Genomic DNA, 16,975 nt, shown 5'->3' on the forward strand with positions numbered 1-16,975 from the left:
GCAACCCTGTTATTGTTTTTATTCGGCATTTTTGTTCAGTATTTTAAAGGCCGAGCTGCTATGTTGCAAGCAGCATCGTTATTATTTTCACTTGGCATTTCTGCTAAATAATGGAAAGATATAAACAAACAAAACAAGATAGCAATGCTTGACCTTTTCATTAATTTGTCAAAATTACATTATTAGGGTTGTACGGCCTTAATTACATTGCTCGGTCATCAAGACCTAGCTGTATATACAACTTTTGGCTAAGTAAAAGAAAACTTAAACATAGTATTTCTTCATATTGTCCGTGTTCCAAGTACGAGGAATCGGACAACCATCTAAGGCTTCGAGACGGTAAGTGCCATCTCAGACTTCTTCCCTAATTCGGTACGGCCCTTCCCAGTTTGGGGTTAGCTTTCCATCCTCATTGGCCCGGCCTACCGCTTCCATTTTTCTTAAGACAAAATCACCCATCTTCAGCGACCGCTTAGACACTCGGCGATTATAAGCTCTCGTCATTCTAAGACGGTAAAATTCATGTCTAAGCACCGTGTTGCCCCTTGCCTCTGGAAGAAAATCCAAGGCGGTCTTCATAGCTTCCCAATTGGCATTCTCATCATATAGCATCACTCGAAGAGTTGGCTCATACATTTCAATTGGGAGCATAGCTTCAGCACCATAGACTAAGAAAAATGGGGTTTCTCCTGTTGAACTCTTCGCCGTTGTACGTATAGACCACAAAACATTGAACAACTCATCTGCCCATAGGCCGCCTGCTTTCTCAAGCTTACGCTTGATGCCATTGGAGATCAGCTTATTATAGGCCTCAACTTGGCCGTTGGCTTGGGGACGGCCGACTGAGGCAAAATAGTGTGTGATGGCCTAGTCACTTAGCCATTCCTTGAGTTGGCATGTTTCAAACTGAGGTCCATTTTCAAATACCATGGACTAAGGTACTCCATAACGAGTAATAATATTTTTCCAGATGAAGACTGATACGCCTGTCTACTTAATCCCTCGGACGGCCTTGGTTTCAACCCATTTTGTGAAGTAGTCGACAGCTACAAGAACATACCGTCTTTGGCCGGACGCTGGTGTATACGGCCCCAAGATGTCCTTGCCCCATTTTGCAAAGGGAAGTGGACTGCTTATGGCCAACAAACTATTAGCCGGACGGTGAATCAAGGTTGCGAATCTCTGGCATTTGTCACATCTTTTTACCATTTGCATGGCGTCCGCGTTCATGCTCGACCAGTAATACTCCAGATGGGTAGCCTTTTCTACTAAGGCCCATCCGTCTATATGGGATCCACAATGCCCTTGGTGGAGGTCGTCCAACACATCATTCCCTCTTTCCGGGGTGATACACTTCAAGTATGTTTTCACAAAAGCTCTCTTAAATAATTCCCCTCTCTTCATCTCGAACCAAGCTACTCTCTTCTTCATCAGCCAGCTCTCTTTCGGATCGACCGGGAGTATCCGATCCCTTAAGTAGGAGATGATCCCGTTCATCCAAGTGGAGCTTTAGTCAATAATTTGTATCGTCTCATCATTAATTCTCCTCTTTTTCTTTACTTCCCAAAACACTGATTTGGGAGTATCACATGATGCCGAGGATGCTAATTTAGAGAGCGCGTCCGATTGATGATTTTCTTAACGGGGGACTTGTTGCAGGGTAAAATGCTCTAGGCTCTCGGCCTCCTCTTTAACCATCTACAAATACTTCATCATGGCCGGCGCCCTGGCTTCGTAGTCACCATTCACTTGGCTGACTATCAGCTGAGAGTCCGAACTTGCATCAACTTTTGTTGCCTCGGCCGCCTTACACAGACTAACGCCGGCCATAAGGGCTTCATACTTGGCCTCATTATTGGAGGCTTGGAACTGAAATCTCATTGCATATTCAAATTTATCTCCCTCAGGAGACTGACAAATAATCCCAGCACCACATCAGGTCGTTGTTGCACTTCCATATACATAGACCTTCCAGATCTGGTCCCCTGCCGGTTGCAAGTCCAGCCAAGCCATTTAAGCCAAAAAATCAGCAAAGGCTTGCCCCTTGATTGCCTTCCTGGGCTCAAACGTGATGTCGAAGCCTCTCATCTCTAAGGCCCACTTAAGCATGCGGCCGCTGGCTTCCAAAGTTGCAAACGGCTTCTTAAGCTGCTAGTCTGTATAGACCACAATTGAATGCGCCAGAAAACATAGCCGTGGCTTCTTTGATGCCATATACAATACTAGGCCAAACTTTTCAATGGGGGGATACATATGCTCGGCATTATGCAAAACATGGCTAATGAAATAGACTAGGATCTGGTGGCCGTCCCTTTTAGCAAGCAGGACGGCACTTAAAGAATGTTCTGAGATGGCAAGGTACATATACACCTTCTCATTCTTGAAAGGACTGACTAGCCGAGGCAATGTATGCAGATGGCTTTTTAGCTGTACGAATACTTCCTCGGGCTCTTCTGTCCACTCAAATATGGCTTTCTTCTTGGTGGTCTGAAAGAAATATCGGCACTTATCCCCTGATCTTGACAAAAATTGGCCGAGTGCGGCTAAACAGCTGGTTAATCTTTGCACCTCTTTAATTGTTCTTGGCGACTTCATATCCAAGACGGCTTGAATTTTTTTAGGGTTGGCCTCAATTCCACGCTAATCGATCAAAAATCCGAGAAGCTTGTCGGAATCAACACTAAAGACACACTTCTTTGCATTTAACATCATCTTATGCCGCCTGAGTTCGGTGAATGTCTCTTGGAGATCTTTCAAATGGTCAACCAGCTCTTTTGATTTGACAATCATGTCATAAATGTAAGCCTCCATGTTTCGGCCGAGCTGATCCTTAAATACTGTATTAAACAAACCTCTAAAAAGTAGCAGGGGCGTTCTTAAGGTCGAACATCATGACTTTGTAATAGTACAGTCCCTGCTCGGTCACAAATGCGGTTTTTTTCTTGACCTTCTTCCCATAAAGGGATCTAATGGAATCCGGAGTATGCGTCCATAAAGCTCATTAGGGCATGCCCGGCCGTAGAGTTAACCAGACGATCGATCTTAGGCAAGGGAAAGCTATCCTTAGGACATTCCTTGTTCAAATCGGTATAATCGACTCACATTCTCCATACCCCATTCGGCTTTTTCACAAGGACTACGTTAGCTACCCAATCCGGTTAGTAGCATTGCCGAATGAAACCAGCGTCCAACAACTTTTTCACTTCGGCTGCGGCCGCCTGATTCCGTTCTTCTCCGTGGTTTCTTTTCTTCTGGCGGACAGGTTTAACGACCGGATTCACAGCCAGCTTGTGCACGGACAGGTCTGGGCTTATACCTGGCATTTCACTAACTTCGAATGCGAACACATCCTTGAACTCTCTCAGCAATTGGATTAAATCTTCTCCAAGCAGACCCACAGCTATAGTGCCTACCCTAACCGTCCGATCAGGTTGATCAGGGTCAAGCACTATATGTTGGTGATCGCCGGTCGGCTGGGGCCTTAACTCTTCTGGCCGGCCGACGGTCAGTAACTGCTATGCTTGGTCAGTCATGGCCGACCGACCTGGTATGCTTGGAGTGACACTTCTTCGGCTTTTGACTTGGACGACTTTCCCTGTCCGTGTATTGTTGGCTTTACCACCAGCTGATTACACTCCTTAGCCATTTTTTGACTTCCTTAGAATGAACCAATTTTACCATCCGACCTCTCAAACTTTAAAAACATCAAATGAGGGACGATTACCGCCTTTGCTGCATTAAGTGTGGGGCGGCCGAGTATGACATTATAGCTAGTGAGATCTTTGACCACTAGGAATCGGACAACCATGTCCCTTCCTTCCCCCTTCTGCCCAAATCAGACGGGCAAGTCTATCTGTTTGACTGGGTGAATGATGTTCCCCCCGAACCCAACCAAAGGGTGGGTGATGTCTTTGAGAACTTCTTCTGGGAATCACAAATTTTTCAAGGCGGCTAAGCTGATGATATCGGACGAACTGCCCGTATCTATTAGTATCCGGGCGACTTTTAAATTTTCTATCTTCATGATAAATACCATGGAGTCATTGTGCAGGACCTTGACCTCACCTCCTTCTGGGAAGGGTTCAACCTTCACCCCTTTAGCATGCATCACTTTGCCAAACCTCCAAACGTCTTACTTGATTCCTTTCATGGTAGGCCGCCTGCAGCAAAGCCGCTTGATATTACCGCCACTAAACCAGAGTCGGTGCTATTTCCATCTCCTTCCTTGTCATTTTGCTTTTTCTTTTTGGACTTGTTATCCGTCCTAGTGTAAGTGAATTTTGATTTCAGAAAGTACGAATTCAACATGCCCTTTTCAGCCAGCTTATACAACAATCTTTTCAGGTTGATGCATTCATTCGTGTCATGTCCCACGTCCTTGTGGTAATGACAATATTTGTTCTTGTTGCGATACTGGACCGAACATCTCATCGGTTGGGGCTTTTCAAACTCAAATTTATCCTTAATTTCCATCAGGATTGAGTAACAGTCTTTGGTGAACTCGTACTATGGCTCGTACGTCTTGACCTTCTTTGACTTTGACTGCTGATCGTCCGCCACCCAAACTTCCTTACGCTTGTTTCCTTCCTTTTTCTTTTCAGTTGAATCATGCTGAGAAGGTTGCTTCTTCTCAGCTCCTTCGGCTGGCTATTCTGCTTTGGTAATCGAACAAAAATCAGCTGCTTCAATATAGGCCTCGTGTAGACACCCAAATGTGTCTCCCCAAAACCAAACCTAGTGATGAATACCTTTCACGTCATTTGATTATCTAACGAAGTGAAAGTGTGGAAAGTCTAGTGATGAGGATGTTTTTATTAAAATATCTCTTCTTTCTGTTTTTGAAAATATTCCTTTTCGTACCCTATTTATGAAAAACCTCCAATCCAGTTTATTTTGGTCTATGATAAGGGTCAAATAATGGTTTAGTTGGATGGGGCTTGAAAAGACATTTCCAACGATACATTATAAGCTCAATTCCGATGAATAATGAGGAAGTTATGGCCAAAATACTAAACTGGGCTCAAACCGGATTTTACCTACGGCCCAATGATCATGTGCAGGGTCCAAAGGTTTAATCCTATTTCTAAACTAATTAGGATTAATTAGAAGCTTCTATAAGTTTCTAAAATATCTTAATTATCCTTTTTGAAAAGATAAAATCAAAGAGTTTGAAATTGAATAAAACTTTCCTTTTTTTAAATCCTAATTCTATTCGAATTTAAAGATGTTCAAAGACAGTCAGATATTATTTTTTTTTCCTCATAATATTTATCCGAATCTTATATGGTTGGATAGATATTGAAATTATCTTTCCAATGATACATTATAATATTAATTCCGAGCTATAACGAAAAAGATATGAAAGGAATACGAAACTCTATCCAAAATTGACACCCTTCCACTATTTCGGCCATATCTTTTTATCTACAAAAGATTTTTATCTGATTCTAATTGGGTTGGAAATTAGACTTCAAGAAATTTCCAATGACATATTATATGCCTTATTTGGACTCTTGGATCAAAAGATATAATAAAAACAAAATCCGCAAAAAACTGTCTTAGCACCGCCTAACGACAAGTTCGTCGCCTGGCGCTGCAGTGTAGCGCCTGGCAATGCACCTCGTCACCTGGCGACAAGCTCTGTCGTTGACGACAGAGTGTAGTTTTATTCCGATTCAAATTCTAACTCTTTTCTATCGGTTTCCGGACTATTTTCTTATAAATAGGGTCCCTGGACCTCCGTTTTCAGTCATCAACTCTCATCAAGAATTTCTTGATTTTCTCTCTCTCTTTCTAAACCTTCCCTCAAACACAATTCCTCATACATTAGTTCTAGACACACCTAGCCAAATTCGAAGTTGCTTTCGCCCTAGACATGAAAGGTTTGATATTTCTGAGGGTTTGGTCCCAAATCTCTATTTCAATTATTTAATTTAATTGTTTGATTTTATATTTTCCTTGAAGTTACTAACGTGTGTATTTTGTTATTAGAAAGTGGTACGAGGCATGGAAGTAAGTAATTTAATTGTTTCATTGATCTTTTGATATAGAAAGCATGCTTAGATTATTTTATTGATTCTTAGTATCATGTTATGATGTTTTATTGCTTCCTAGTATCATGTTTAGGGTTAATTAATATTTCTAATATCATGTATGATTGTTATGATGCTTCCTATTTATTTCCTAATATCATGTTAGTATCATGTTATGGCTAAAGCTTTGATTTTCAATGTTTAGTGAAATGCTAGGGTTTGTTATTAATCTTGTTAGTATCAAGCCTAGGATCTTGCTATTAATATTATTATACTTTATTGAGATTATGATTGTTATGATTATTATTATTAATATTATGTTGCTTGATATATATTATTGTTATTGCTTGATCACACCTTTTATGCATGTATAAAGGGAATTTGTACTTGTAATCATGCTTAATAAGATAATTAATAATCTTGTTTAGGGTTAATTTGATTATAATTCAAGTGATCGCCAATAATAGTTTTATTTGTGCATTAATATTCAACCAACATAGATAAACAGGTTTAGGGTAAATCTAATGATTGCATGTTAGTCAGAAAGCGCACATGAATACGAGTAGAATAAAGTAGAGGCCTATTTTTAGGGCAGGTTTAATCTCTTTTAGGTTGAATTTGTACCTTCATCCCCGAACTTCCAGTCTTGGTTCCAGACCTATTGGAGTTGACGATCTCCTGGATCGTTAAGGGGTGTAACCTTCATCCTGTGAACGGTTTACAAGTTCCTAAAACTTGTTGGCGACTCTTTTGCTCTAGCTTCCTTCCCTTTGGACGCCACCATGCTTGAGTGTATGATCACAGTGGGGTTCAAGTTTGGGATGGTTTGAAATATTCCCTACACCTCGGCTTCCCAAAGAACGCCTGTGTATGTCCGAACCTTTTTCTTAACCAAATCAAACTTGAAACCATTATGCCTTAATCCCCGGAGAAATTCCAAATAGGCCATTTCATCCGGCAGATTATGAATTTGGGCTTTTTCTTGGTTAAATCTATGAACGTACGAGCGCAACCCTTCATTCTTCCCTTGGACGATTGTAGCCAAGTTAAGGCTGGTCTTCCTTGGGGGAATGTTGTGAGAGAAGTTTCCAACGAACAATAAACTCAGAGTAGTGAAGCAGTTAATGCACCCGGCCGGCAAGCTATTAAACCAGTCCTGCGCAATGCCCTTGAGGGTGGCCGGGAAGCACCTGCACCAGGTAGCATCATCTACGCTTTGCAAATACATCAGATTTTGGTACGACGTGACGTGTTTCTCGGGGTTGCCCGTACCATCATAGGCGCCCACAAGTACACTTTTCACCTTCACTAGTTGAGGAGACTTGAGAATTTCTTGAGAAAACGGAGACGGCTTGTCACCAAGATTCAGCAAGCGCATTTGCCAGTAATAGGCTGAGGTGGTACGGCCGGTCTAGCCAGGTAAGCTGTCTGGTCGAACGGCTGGCCATATTGCCCATACTGTCTAAAGACAGGGGGGTTGGGCGGCAGAACAGGATTAAAATTCTAGGGTGTTTGGTACTGAAACAGCTGAACTAGAATAGGAGTTTGAGTACGAACAACTTAACTCCCACTGGTCCTGGGCGAGCTGGTATGTTGGGAAAGGGAGTGGTTAGAGAATTCATCCAGCATTGTGGGAGTAGAGGCCGTGTCCGAATAGGCTGCACGTTCCCGTTGTCTATGCCGGATGTAATCCCTTGCGTCCCTCCAACGTCTAGATGGCTCAGGTTCTTCCCTTTGAGGCTGTCTGGTCTGCTCCCCAGCCGACTGTGTTTTCTCAAGAAGCTTGGTCAAGTTCGTCCGTGGCACCCTAGGATATCTTCCATGTGATCGCCGGAATGGCGTGTTCCCAGCATCCATAGCATTGGTTGCCTTGCTCTGATTCTTCCTTGGAGCGCCTTCTTCCTCCCTTCTGGACGGCTGTCTGGAGGTAGATGGCCTTTTACTCTCGAACTCCTTTCGAAGTTTGTTCAGAGCGGCCTTTAGGGAAGCAGCAGTAACTAGGGGGTCTTCGACCTCATGGAATGAGGCGATCAAAGGATCAGTAGAATTGATTATTGCAGTTATATCTTCTACATGGTCGTCCTGACCGGGGCCAGGGCCGACATTAGGTGTCTGACCATCTATTGCCATTACGGACGAGTATCCCCACAGACGACGCCAAATGTTTCGGGGTTTTTTGGAATCCCTCGAGATACTGGTCACGCTTCGCCGGCAATGAGACTCGGACATCTGCAAAACCACGGAACTCCAGTTTATTGGAGTTCCGCCTCCGACGATCTAGTGAGTAATCGGAAAACGGAATAAACTAGAGAGAGAAAGTAGAGAGAAGTTAGAGCTTTTAGTGCTCTATTCAATGTTATGTCACAATCTACCCCTCCCATCATAAATGATTGGGGTATTTATTGGGGTGGGGAATTGTGCCCTTTAGGGTTATTACCCTAGAATGATGCGAATTGATTGGCGGCGCAATCAAGTTGCGACACGTGTCTAAGGGTCAGCGCCGTTTTGCGGCTTTCACGGGATTTGGGCCTCCTGATGTAAGGAGGCCCTTTTCTCTCATTTCAGGTGCTCTCCTTGAGCTTGACACGTGTCATCTTCCCATAGGGACACATGTCGCCTTTTGATTGGGCCATGTGTCACTACGGGATTGGACCACGTGTATGGGGTATTTTTACCCTAAACACAATTTATCCATCACCACACTAATTTATTAACCTACACCACACTAACCATTCACCAACACTCCCTTGCTCCCAGCTCCTCACGCAAACACCTCACAAACCCCAGATGCATCTCCAACATCACCACCATTCACACCATCACCGACATCACATCAAACCGCCGCAGCTGCCACGAGTACAAGAATTACCCACAGCACCAAACCGCCGCAACTCCTCTGCTCTCTCCAACATCACTAAGCTCAGCCCACACTTCAACCCCCACCGCAACATTACAGCGAGCACCACCTTAACCAACCCTCCCGCTTGCAGCACCATCGCAAGAAGTCGCGCTCCACCAGCAGCCCCGCACCACCATCAATGGAAGTCGAGTACACATTGCTGTAATTGATACAAGATGAATGCCCCCAATGATACAAGATGAATGCTTAGACTCCCGTCTCCGTGTACATGTCGCTGCAATTGAAGAATTTCCCCCCTTTTCAAAACCTTAATTGCTTCAATTGTGATTCAATTTCAATAAAAATCTTCTATCTATCAAATCTCTTCAATGGATCTTCGATCCATTTTCGACGCTTCAGTGCTACGAACCGAGTTTAAAAACACCGGAATCAACCTTCAATTCATCCCTTTGATTTGGAAGTAAGTATACCAATTCTTCTCATTGCCTGCTGCTGCTTACCCTCTTCTCAATTCCAAGTTCTTGCCTTTTTTTCCAAGCAAAGTGGGAAAGGGGAGAAGGTGGGGTCGCTGGCACTCGTAGCCAGCACGAAGGTGAGGGGTGGCTGACAGAAGGTGGCTAAGATAGATATATTTTTTAAAGTATTTTTTTTAATAAATTAAAAGGTTTTTCTAAGTTGTGCCCTCGGGGTTCTTGAGTTTCTAAGGTGTGCCCATGCTTTTTCAAAATTAAAAGTTGTGCCCTCCAATTTAAATTGTTTAATCAACCGTACACTCTGACGTTAACTCGACGTTAGTAATTTTAAAAACATAGGAAGTAATAATAAGCGGATGAGAAAAAAGAAGAAAAATTACACCGAGAGCTTGAAATTGAAGGAATTATGTCTTCGATAAGTGCAATTACTAGATATATTAAGGATCACTATTACGGAGATAATAAAGTTCATTCTTTTGGGTCGTCATTGTCTGTTGCTAGATATGATAAATGAACCTATGGCTAGTTAAATAGTCCAAAGCCCAATAGAATGGATCCTATAAAGTCACACAATAAGGGTATTGGGTTAAACAAGTAAAAGGCCCATTAATGGGCCTCATGAGATCATGACATACCATATGGAGTGTTGGGCTAGAGTAGTTTGATTAGGACAAGGAGTTTGGGCTTAACATGGACTCTTATTTAGACATATGATCTATAAATAAGATCCATGACTTAAATTAAAATAACAATTCACAAGTCAGTTAATTGTAATTCAAGCAACCAAGTCCCAAACCCTAACCCCCCCTCTTTCTCTCCCCGTACGGCCGGCCACCCTAGGTGTCGCGTGTGGTGCTTGTTCGTGGTGGATCGTAGTTAGTTCGTGTTTCTCTTCTCCGTAGAAGGTTGATTGAAAGGTTCAATCACAACTAACTAGCATTAGTGGAGGTTTGATCTGTGCCCGTGGACCAAGTAGAGGAATCACGTTTGAGGTTCTTTATCTCCCATAGTTTTTGCTACATTGCACATGGATTCACGCTTCAAAGGTATTATTATTTGTCTTTATGTGTTATTGTAGGGAATAATTTCAAGCATCCCACACTTGAGCCCCACTGTGATCATACACTTAAGTATGGTGGCGTCCAAAGGGAAGGAAGCTAGAGTAAAAGAGTCGCCAACAAGTTTTAGGAATTTGTAAACCGTTCACAGGGTGAAGGTTACACCCCTTCACGATCCATGAGATCGCTAACTCCATAGTGGTGCGGAACCATGACTAGATATTCGGGGATGAAGGTACAAATCCAACCTAAAAGAGATTGAACCTGCCCTAAAAATAGGCCTCTACTTTATTCTTCTCATATTCATGTGCGCTTTCTGACTAACATACAATCAATATATTAATCTTAAACCCGTTTAATCTATGTTGGTTGTATATTAATGCGCTTTGTTACCAGGTTAGTTCATTTGTCGAATTGTAACCTCGAACTCATCATAGCGTAAATTATTTAAGGATTAGTGTTCACAATGTAACACAATGTCTTAGCCTAGAACAGATCTATATTATAACTTACACAAATGGATTGTGCAAATCATCAATAATTGACCCGAGTTTAAAATAAACATACCTTCCTAATTTATAGAATATTTAAAATTACGCACATTTAATTAAAAGAATATGCATCTTTAGTTCAGAGGATTTGCACAATTTTGTCTGTAAATATGCACGTACATGTCAATTTTAAAATATACACATCTTTTATAAGAATAATGCCCATTTAGCTTAGATATTATGCATATTTGATTTCACTACTTGCTTTACTACCTGCTATGTCCATGATACCCTTATTGTATTCATAAAAATAATTTTGAAATTTGAGAGAAAAAGGATGGGAAAAGAGATGAATAAGGAGGAGAGAGATGGAGAGGAATTGGGTGGTGATAGAAAGAATATTATATATATATATATATATACATATATATATATATATATACATATATATATATACATATATATATATATACATATATATATATATATATACATATATATATATATATATATATACATATATATATATATATGGTCAGGATCTAGTGAGAACCACTCTAGCTCTATGTGAGAACCCGTCCCTTATGTGAGGACAAATCTCAACCATTAAATTGTATTAAATCCAACAGCTGATAATGTTCAACTAGTAATGGCAATAATGTAATTCTTAAAACAAACACATCAGCCCCCAAAACCCAAATTACGTACAATTTTTATACTCCTTTCTCTCTCTCTCTTCAAAGCTTGAAGGTGGGATTAAAATGGAGACTAAAAATTAAAGATCGACGATTTCGCTCTCCTCTTCTTCACTGCTAATTTAACAAATGAGCAAAATCTTAGTTGTTCATTTGTCAAATGAGCAAATACTTAGTTGCTAATTTAACAAATGAGCAAAAACTTAGTTGCTCATTTGTCAAATGAGCAAATAGTTAGTTACTCATTTGTCAAATGATGAAACATTTCTTTAATCAACAAGTATTTCTTTGCTCATTTGTGAAATGAGCAACCATTAGTTTGCTCATTTGTCAAATAATCAAATAATTAGTTACTCATTTGTAAAAAAAACAAACATTTCTTTGATCATTTAATTTGAAAAATGAGCAATCAATTTTTTAAGCATTTAGTAAATGAGCAGATAGTTAGTTGCTCATCTGTCAAATGAGCAAATATTTAGTTGCTAATATCACAAATAAGCAAAAACTTAGTTGCTTATTTGTCAAATAAACAAATATTTTTTAAATATTCATTTAATCAAAAGCATTTCTTTGCTCATTTGTGAAATGAGTAATCATTAGTTTCCTCATTTGTCAAATAAGCAAATAATTAGTTACTCATTTGTAAAATAAGAAAACATTTCTTTGATCATTTAATTTGGAAAATGAGCAATCAATTTTTTGATCATTTAGTAAATGAGTAAATAGTTAGTTGCTCATCTGTCAAATGAGCAAATATTTAGTTGCTAATATCACAAATGAGCAAAAACTTATTTGCTCATTTGTCCAATAAGCAAAGATTTCTTTAATAATTCATTTAATCAAAAGCATTTCTTTTCTCATTTGTGAAATGAGCAACCATTAGTTAGCTCATTTGTCAAATAATCAAATAATTAGTTACTCATTTGTAAAATAAGCAAATATTTCTTTGATCATTTAATTTGGGAAATGAGCAATCAATTTTTTGATCATTTAGCAAATGAACAAATAGTTAGTTGTTCATTTGTCAAATGAGCAAATACTTAGTTGCTAATATCACAAATGAGCAAAAATTTAGTTGCTCATTTGTCAAATGAGCAAAGATTTCTTTAATAATTCATTAAATCAAAAGCATTTCTTTGCTCATTTGTAAAATAAACAAACATTTCTTTGATCATTTGGAAAATAAGCAATCAATTTTTGCTCATTTAGCAAATGAACAAATAGTAAGATGCTCATTTGTCAAATGAGAAAATACTTAGTTGCTAATTTAACAAATGAGCAAACTTAGTTGCTCATTTGTCAAATGAGCAAACATTTCGAACATAAGTTGAATTGAAAATTGCAAAAAAATTGACGAAAGCCTTAATTAATGAAGAATTCAATTAACGAAAACCTTAATTAATCAAACTAAAATCAACGAAAATTAAACTTTAATCAATGAAAATCAAACTAAAATCAACGAAAATCAAACTAAAAATCAACAAAAATCACCTTGACAAAGAATCAATGAAGTTTGCAGAGAAATTGAAGGGTGAGAGAAAAAATGGCGTGTCGAATGAAGGAGGAGAGAGAAAACGCTAGAAAATTGTTTTTGAAATTATGTTTGATTGGGATAAATTGTAGCCATTGGATGCAATTGATCCAACGGTTGTAATATGTCCTCACATATAATAGGGTTTTCACATAAGGGATGTGGTCTCATATGATCCCATTTCTATATATATATATATATATACATATATATATATATATATATATATATATACATATATATATATATATACATATATATATATATATACATATATATATATATACATATATATATATATATATATATATATATATATATATATATATTACATTTGATGCGTACAAATTAAGGAAATTTTGTATAGAACTACTCAAAAGATAAGGTCATTTGTGAATAACTACCTATTTTTTTTTTATTTATTTAGAGCTACCCACAAGTTTGAAAACATTTGGATAGCACTACCCATTAACATTTTTCATTCAATTAAGACGTTACCGGAGCCCACTTTTTTCACTTTTGCCACCCAATTAACTCTCCAAATTTGTATAAAGGTTTTAATTTACCTTAATTAACCTAATTAGGGTTTTAATTAGAATTCATTTTAGGGTTCCTGAATTTAGTATTATTTGGGGATTTTGATTTCTAAGGTTTGGGGGTTTAATTGAATTGGGGTTTTTGCTTATTTTAGCATTAACTGACCATTGTAATTGATAAAAGTGAAAAATTGGGCGAAAATAACGTTTTAATTGGACGGAAAACGTTAGTGGGTAGTGCTATCCAAATGTTTCCAAACTTGCGGGTGTGCTAAACAAATAAAAAAAAAATAGGTAGTTGTTCACAAATAACCTTATCTTTAGGGTAGTTCTACACAAAATTTCCTACAATTAATTATATATTTCATTTTCCACTAATATAAATTACAAAATGTTGATATTATGAAAATATATCTTGTAATTAATTCTATTATATGATAATATTTATTAATTATACATTGAAACACGAAGTATTGGGTGAGTTCGTTTTACCGTGAGTCAACCCACCCAAAATCAATGTAAATGTCAAATAATTTGTATGAAACACTCAAAACCTTTAGGAAAAATAGAAACTAATAATTCCACCTTTAGCGTGTCATCCACAAGTAATCCCACCTTTTGAAATTCCGGAAACAATCCCACTTTTGTTAGGGATCTTCCATTAACAATCCCTGACCGGTTGAATTGTTCTGGTAACCGATTTTCTTAAGTTATAAGACATGTGTCGGATTTCAATAGGTTTATTCTAATGTTAATAAAAAATAAAAAAAAAAAACCCCTAGCCCCGCCACTCTTAACGCCTAACCCCCACCCCTTTTCTATCCCTGCCCCTCCACATTACTATCGCAGCTGGCAACCCAACCCAGGCGTCTAACTTAATCTCAGCTTCTCAAGGATCTCTTCGTATCTTCTCCTTCACTCACAAGAGGTTTTCGTGGTGGTAAAGGTGTTTTCAGGGGCTAGGTGGGGTTTTTCGGGGTTGGAATGGAGTTTTTCGAGGCTGGGGGTTGAGTTTTCAGGGATGGGTCAGGTTTTCAGGGGCTGGGGTGTGGAGTTTTCTGGCCCCAAAGTCCAAAATCGTCCCTTGTTCTTTCCTTCTTAAATTATTTTTGGGGCATATTTGTGGGTATGAATTGATGTTGTAGCTATTCGAATTGGAGTTCTGGCGGTTGTAAGTGGGCTACAGTGGTGGAGCGTTGATGTGACGTGCTTGTGAGGTGGGTTGGGTGGTGGTTTAACGATTGGAACAGCAGGTGGCTGCTTGTTGTGAGTTATTGTCGCGAATCTGTTGGCGCGGCTGCTTGTGGTTGCTGCCGGTGGTGTAGTAGGAGGACGGTAGCAGCATGTTGTCATTGCTATGTGAAGTGTGAACGTGGTGAGCAGGCCGGTGCGGTGTGTGAGGGAGCAGGGGTAGTGTAATGGTGGTTGACCGGAGAAAGACTAAGAAAAAAAGGGGAAAAAAAGAAGAAAAAAATTAAGGTTGTAGGTTAAAGGGATCGTTAATGGAAGATCTCTACCAAAGGTGGAATTGTTTCTGGAATTTCAAAAGATGGGATTGTTTATGGAATACGCACTAAAGGTGGGATTATTAGTTTCCATTTTCCCAAACCTTTATACTTATATGAATTGGCCAAAAACTTATTACATTTAAATTTTAAAATCTGAGAGGTTTAAAACTATTTGAATAAGGTCGAATAACTTATAGGAAACATTGTCAAGAATAATAATCCGTATAACATTTGCCTAATTTTCTAAAAATAAAACAACCTGCTAATTATCCTAGAATAATACGACATTGAGGGAATCTGCTCAAATTAGAATAAAAAAAAGCACTAACAAGTTAAATAGGTTAAACCGGGTACATTATTGTAGACACCCAAATGTGTCTCCTCAGATTCAAACCCAGTGATGAATACCTTTTGCGTCGAATGATTATCGAACAAGGTGAAAGTGTGAAAGGTCAAGTGTTGCGGTTGGTTTTTATTAAATTCTTTCTTTCTGTTTTCGAAAACAACTCTATTTTATGAAAACAGCCAATCCAGTTTAGTTTGGTCCACGACAAGGGTCCAATAATAGTGTAGTTGGATGGGGCTTGCAAAGAGCTTTTCAACGATATATTATAAGCCCAATTCCGATGAATAATGAGGAAGTTATGGCCAAAGTACTAAATTGGGCCCGGTTTGATCTTTACATGCGACCCAATGATATAGGGGAGGGCCCAATGTTAATTATTATTCCTAGAGTTATTAGAATTAATTATAATCTTCTAGAATTCTCTAGAGGGTTCTCTTTAATCCTAATAGAATTAGAATTAATAATTAGATTTTGATAAGTTTTATATTATTTTATGAAAGATACGATTTCAGTTTTCATACGGACTTTACAAATCGATTTTGATTCATATGTGGATTTCGTGTTTGAAAGCGCGTAGAAATCCAGTCTGTCGCCACGCGACAGGCCTTGTCGCCACGCAACAGACCCTGTCGCCTGGCGACAAGGTCGGTTTTGCAGCGACAGCGTGGAGTTTTATTCCTTATCAAATTCTACCAATTTCCGGACTGTTTTCTTATAAATAGGGTCCTAAACCTCCGTTTTTAGGGAATCAACAAACAACAATCATCTTTCTTTCTCTAAAGCTAGAAGCTTTCCTTCTCTCTCTTTTTCTAAACCTTCCCTCTTACAAAATTCCGCATTCACAAGATCTAGACACACCTAGTCAAGTTCGAAGTTGCCTTCGCCCTGACGTGAAAGGTTATAATTTCTGAGGGTTTGGTCCCAAATCTTTATTTCAATTATTTAATTTAATCGTTTGATTTATTATTTTCCTTGAATTTACTAACGCGTGTATTTTGTTATTACAAAGAGATACGAGGCATCAAAGTATGTAATCTTATTGCTCTATTCTTGTGGAAAGCATGTTTAAATTTGTTTAATTCCTAGTATCATGTTAGGATGTCTTTATTGCTTTCTAGTATCATGTTTAGGGTGCTTCCTATGCTTTCTAATATCATATCAATATCATGTTAGGGCTAAAGCTTTGATTTTTATTGTTTAGTGACATGCTAGGGTTTGTTATTAATCTTGTTAGTATCATGCCTAGGATCTTGCTATTAATATTATGCTTTAACATGATTATGATAATTACGATTGTTATTATGATTATGATTATAATTATGATTATTGTGATTATCATGTTGCTTGATGATTATTATTGTATTGCTTGATCACGCCTTTTATGCATATTTAAAGGGAATTTGTACTTGTAATCACGCTTAATAAGATAATTAATAATCTTGTTT

At 38.7% G+C, this 16,975-nt stretch overlaps 1 protein-coding gene across 1 annotated transcript; it reads right to left on the minus strand.

Moving 5' to 3' along the window:
* Positions 1–351: 351 nt before the first annotated feature.
* LOC145565010 (uncharacterized) lies at positions 352–3,646 on the minus strand. The gene is made up of 3 exons (XM_081625136.1): positions 3,545–3,646; positions 2,371–2,487; positions 352–777 (listed from the first exon to the last, which is right to left on the minus strand). The coding sequence occupies exons 1-3, from the start codon at positions 3,644–3,646 to the stop codon at positions 352–354; spliced, it is 645 nt and encodes a 214-aa protein (XP_081481262.1).
* Positions 3,647–16,975: the final 13,329 nt, after the last annotated feature.

The sequence above is a fragment of the Chenopodium album genome, chromosome 10 (assembly GCF_948465745.1).
Source record: "Chenopodium album chromosome 10, dcCheAlbu1.1, whole genome shotgun sequence".
Lineage (NCBI taxonomy): Eukaryota > Viridiplantae > Streptophyta > Magnoliopsida > Caryophyllales > Amaranthaceae > Chenopodium > Chenopodium album.

Coding starts and splice junctions, on each gene's coding strand:
- LOC145565010 (XM_081625136.1), bottom strand. CDS start 3,646: ATGGCTAAGGAGTGTAATCAGCTGGTGGTAAAGCCAACAATACACGGA. Junction 2,488..3,544: donor TGTCACTCCAAGCATACCAG/GTCGGTCGGCCA, acceptor TATTTCTTTCAG/ACCACCAAGAAGAAAGCCAT. Junction 778..2,370: donor GTCCTTTCAAGAATGAGAAG/GTGTATATGTAC, acceptor AATGGCATCAAG/CGTAAGCTTGAGAAAGCAGG.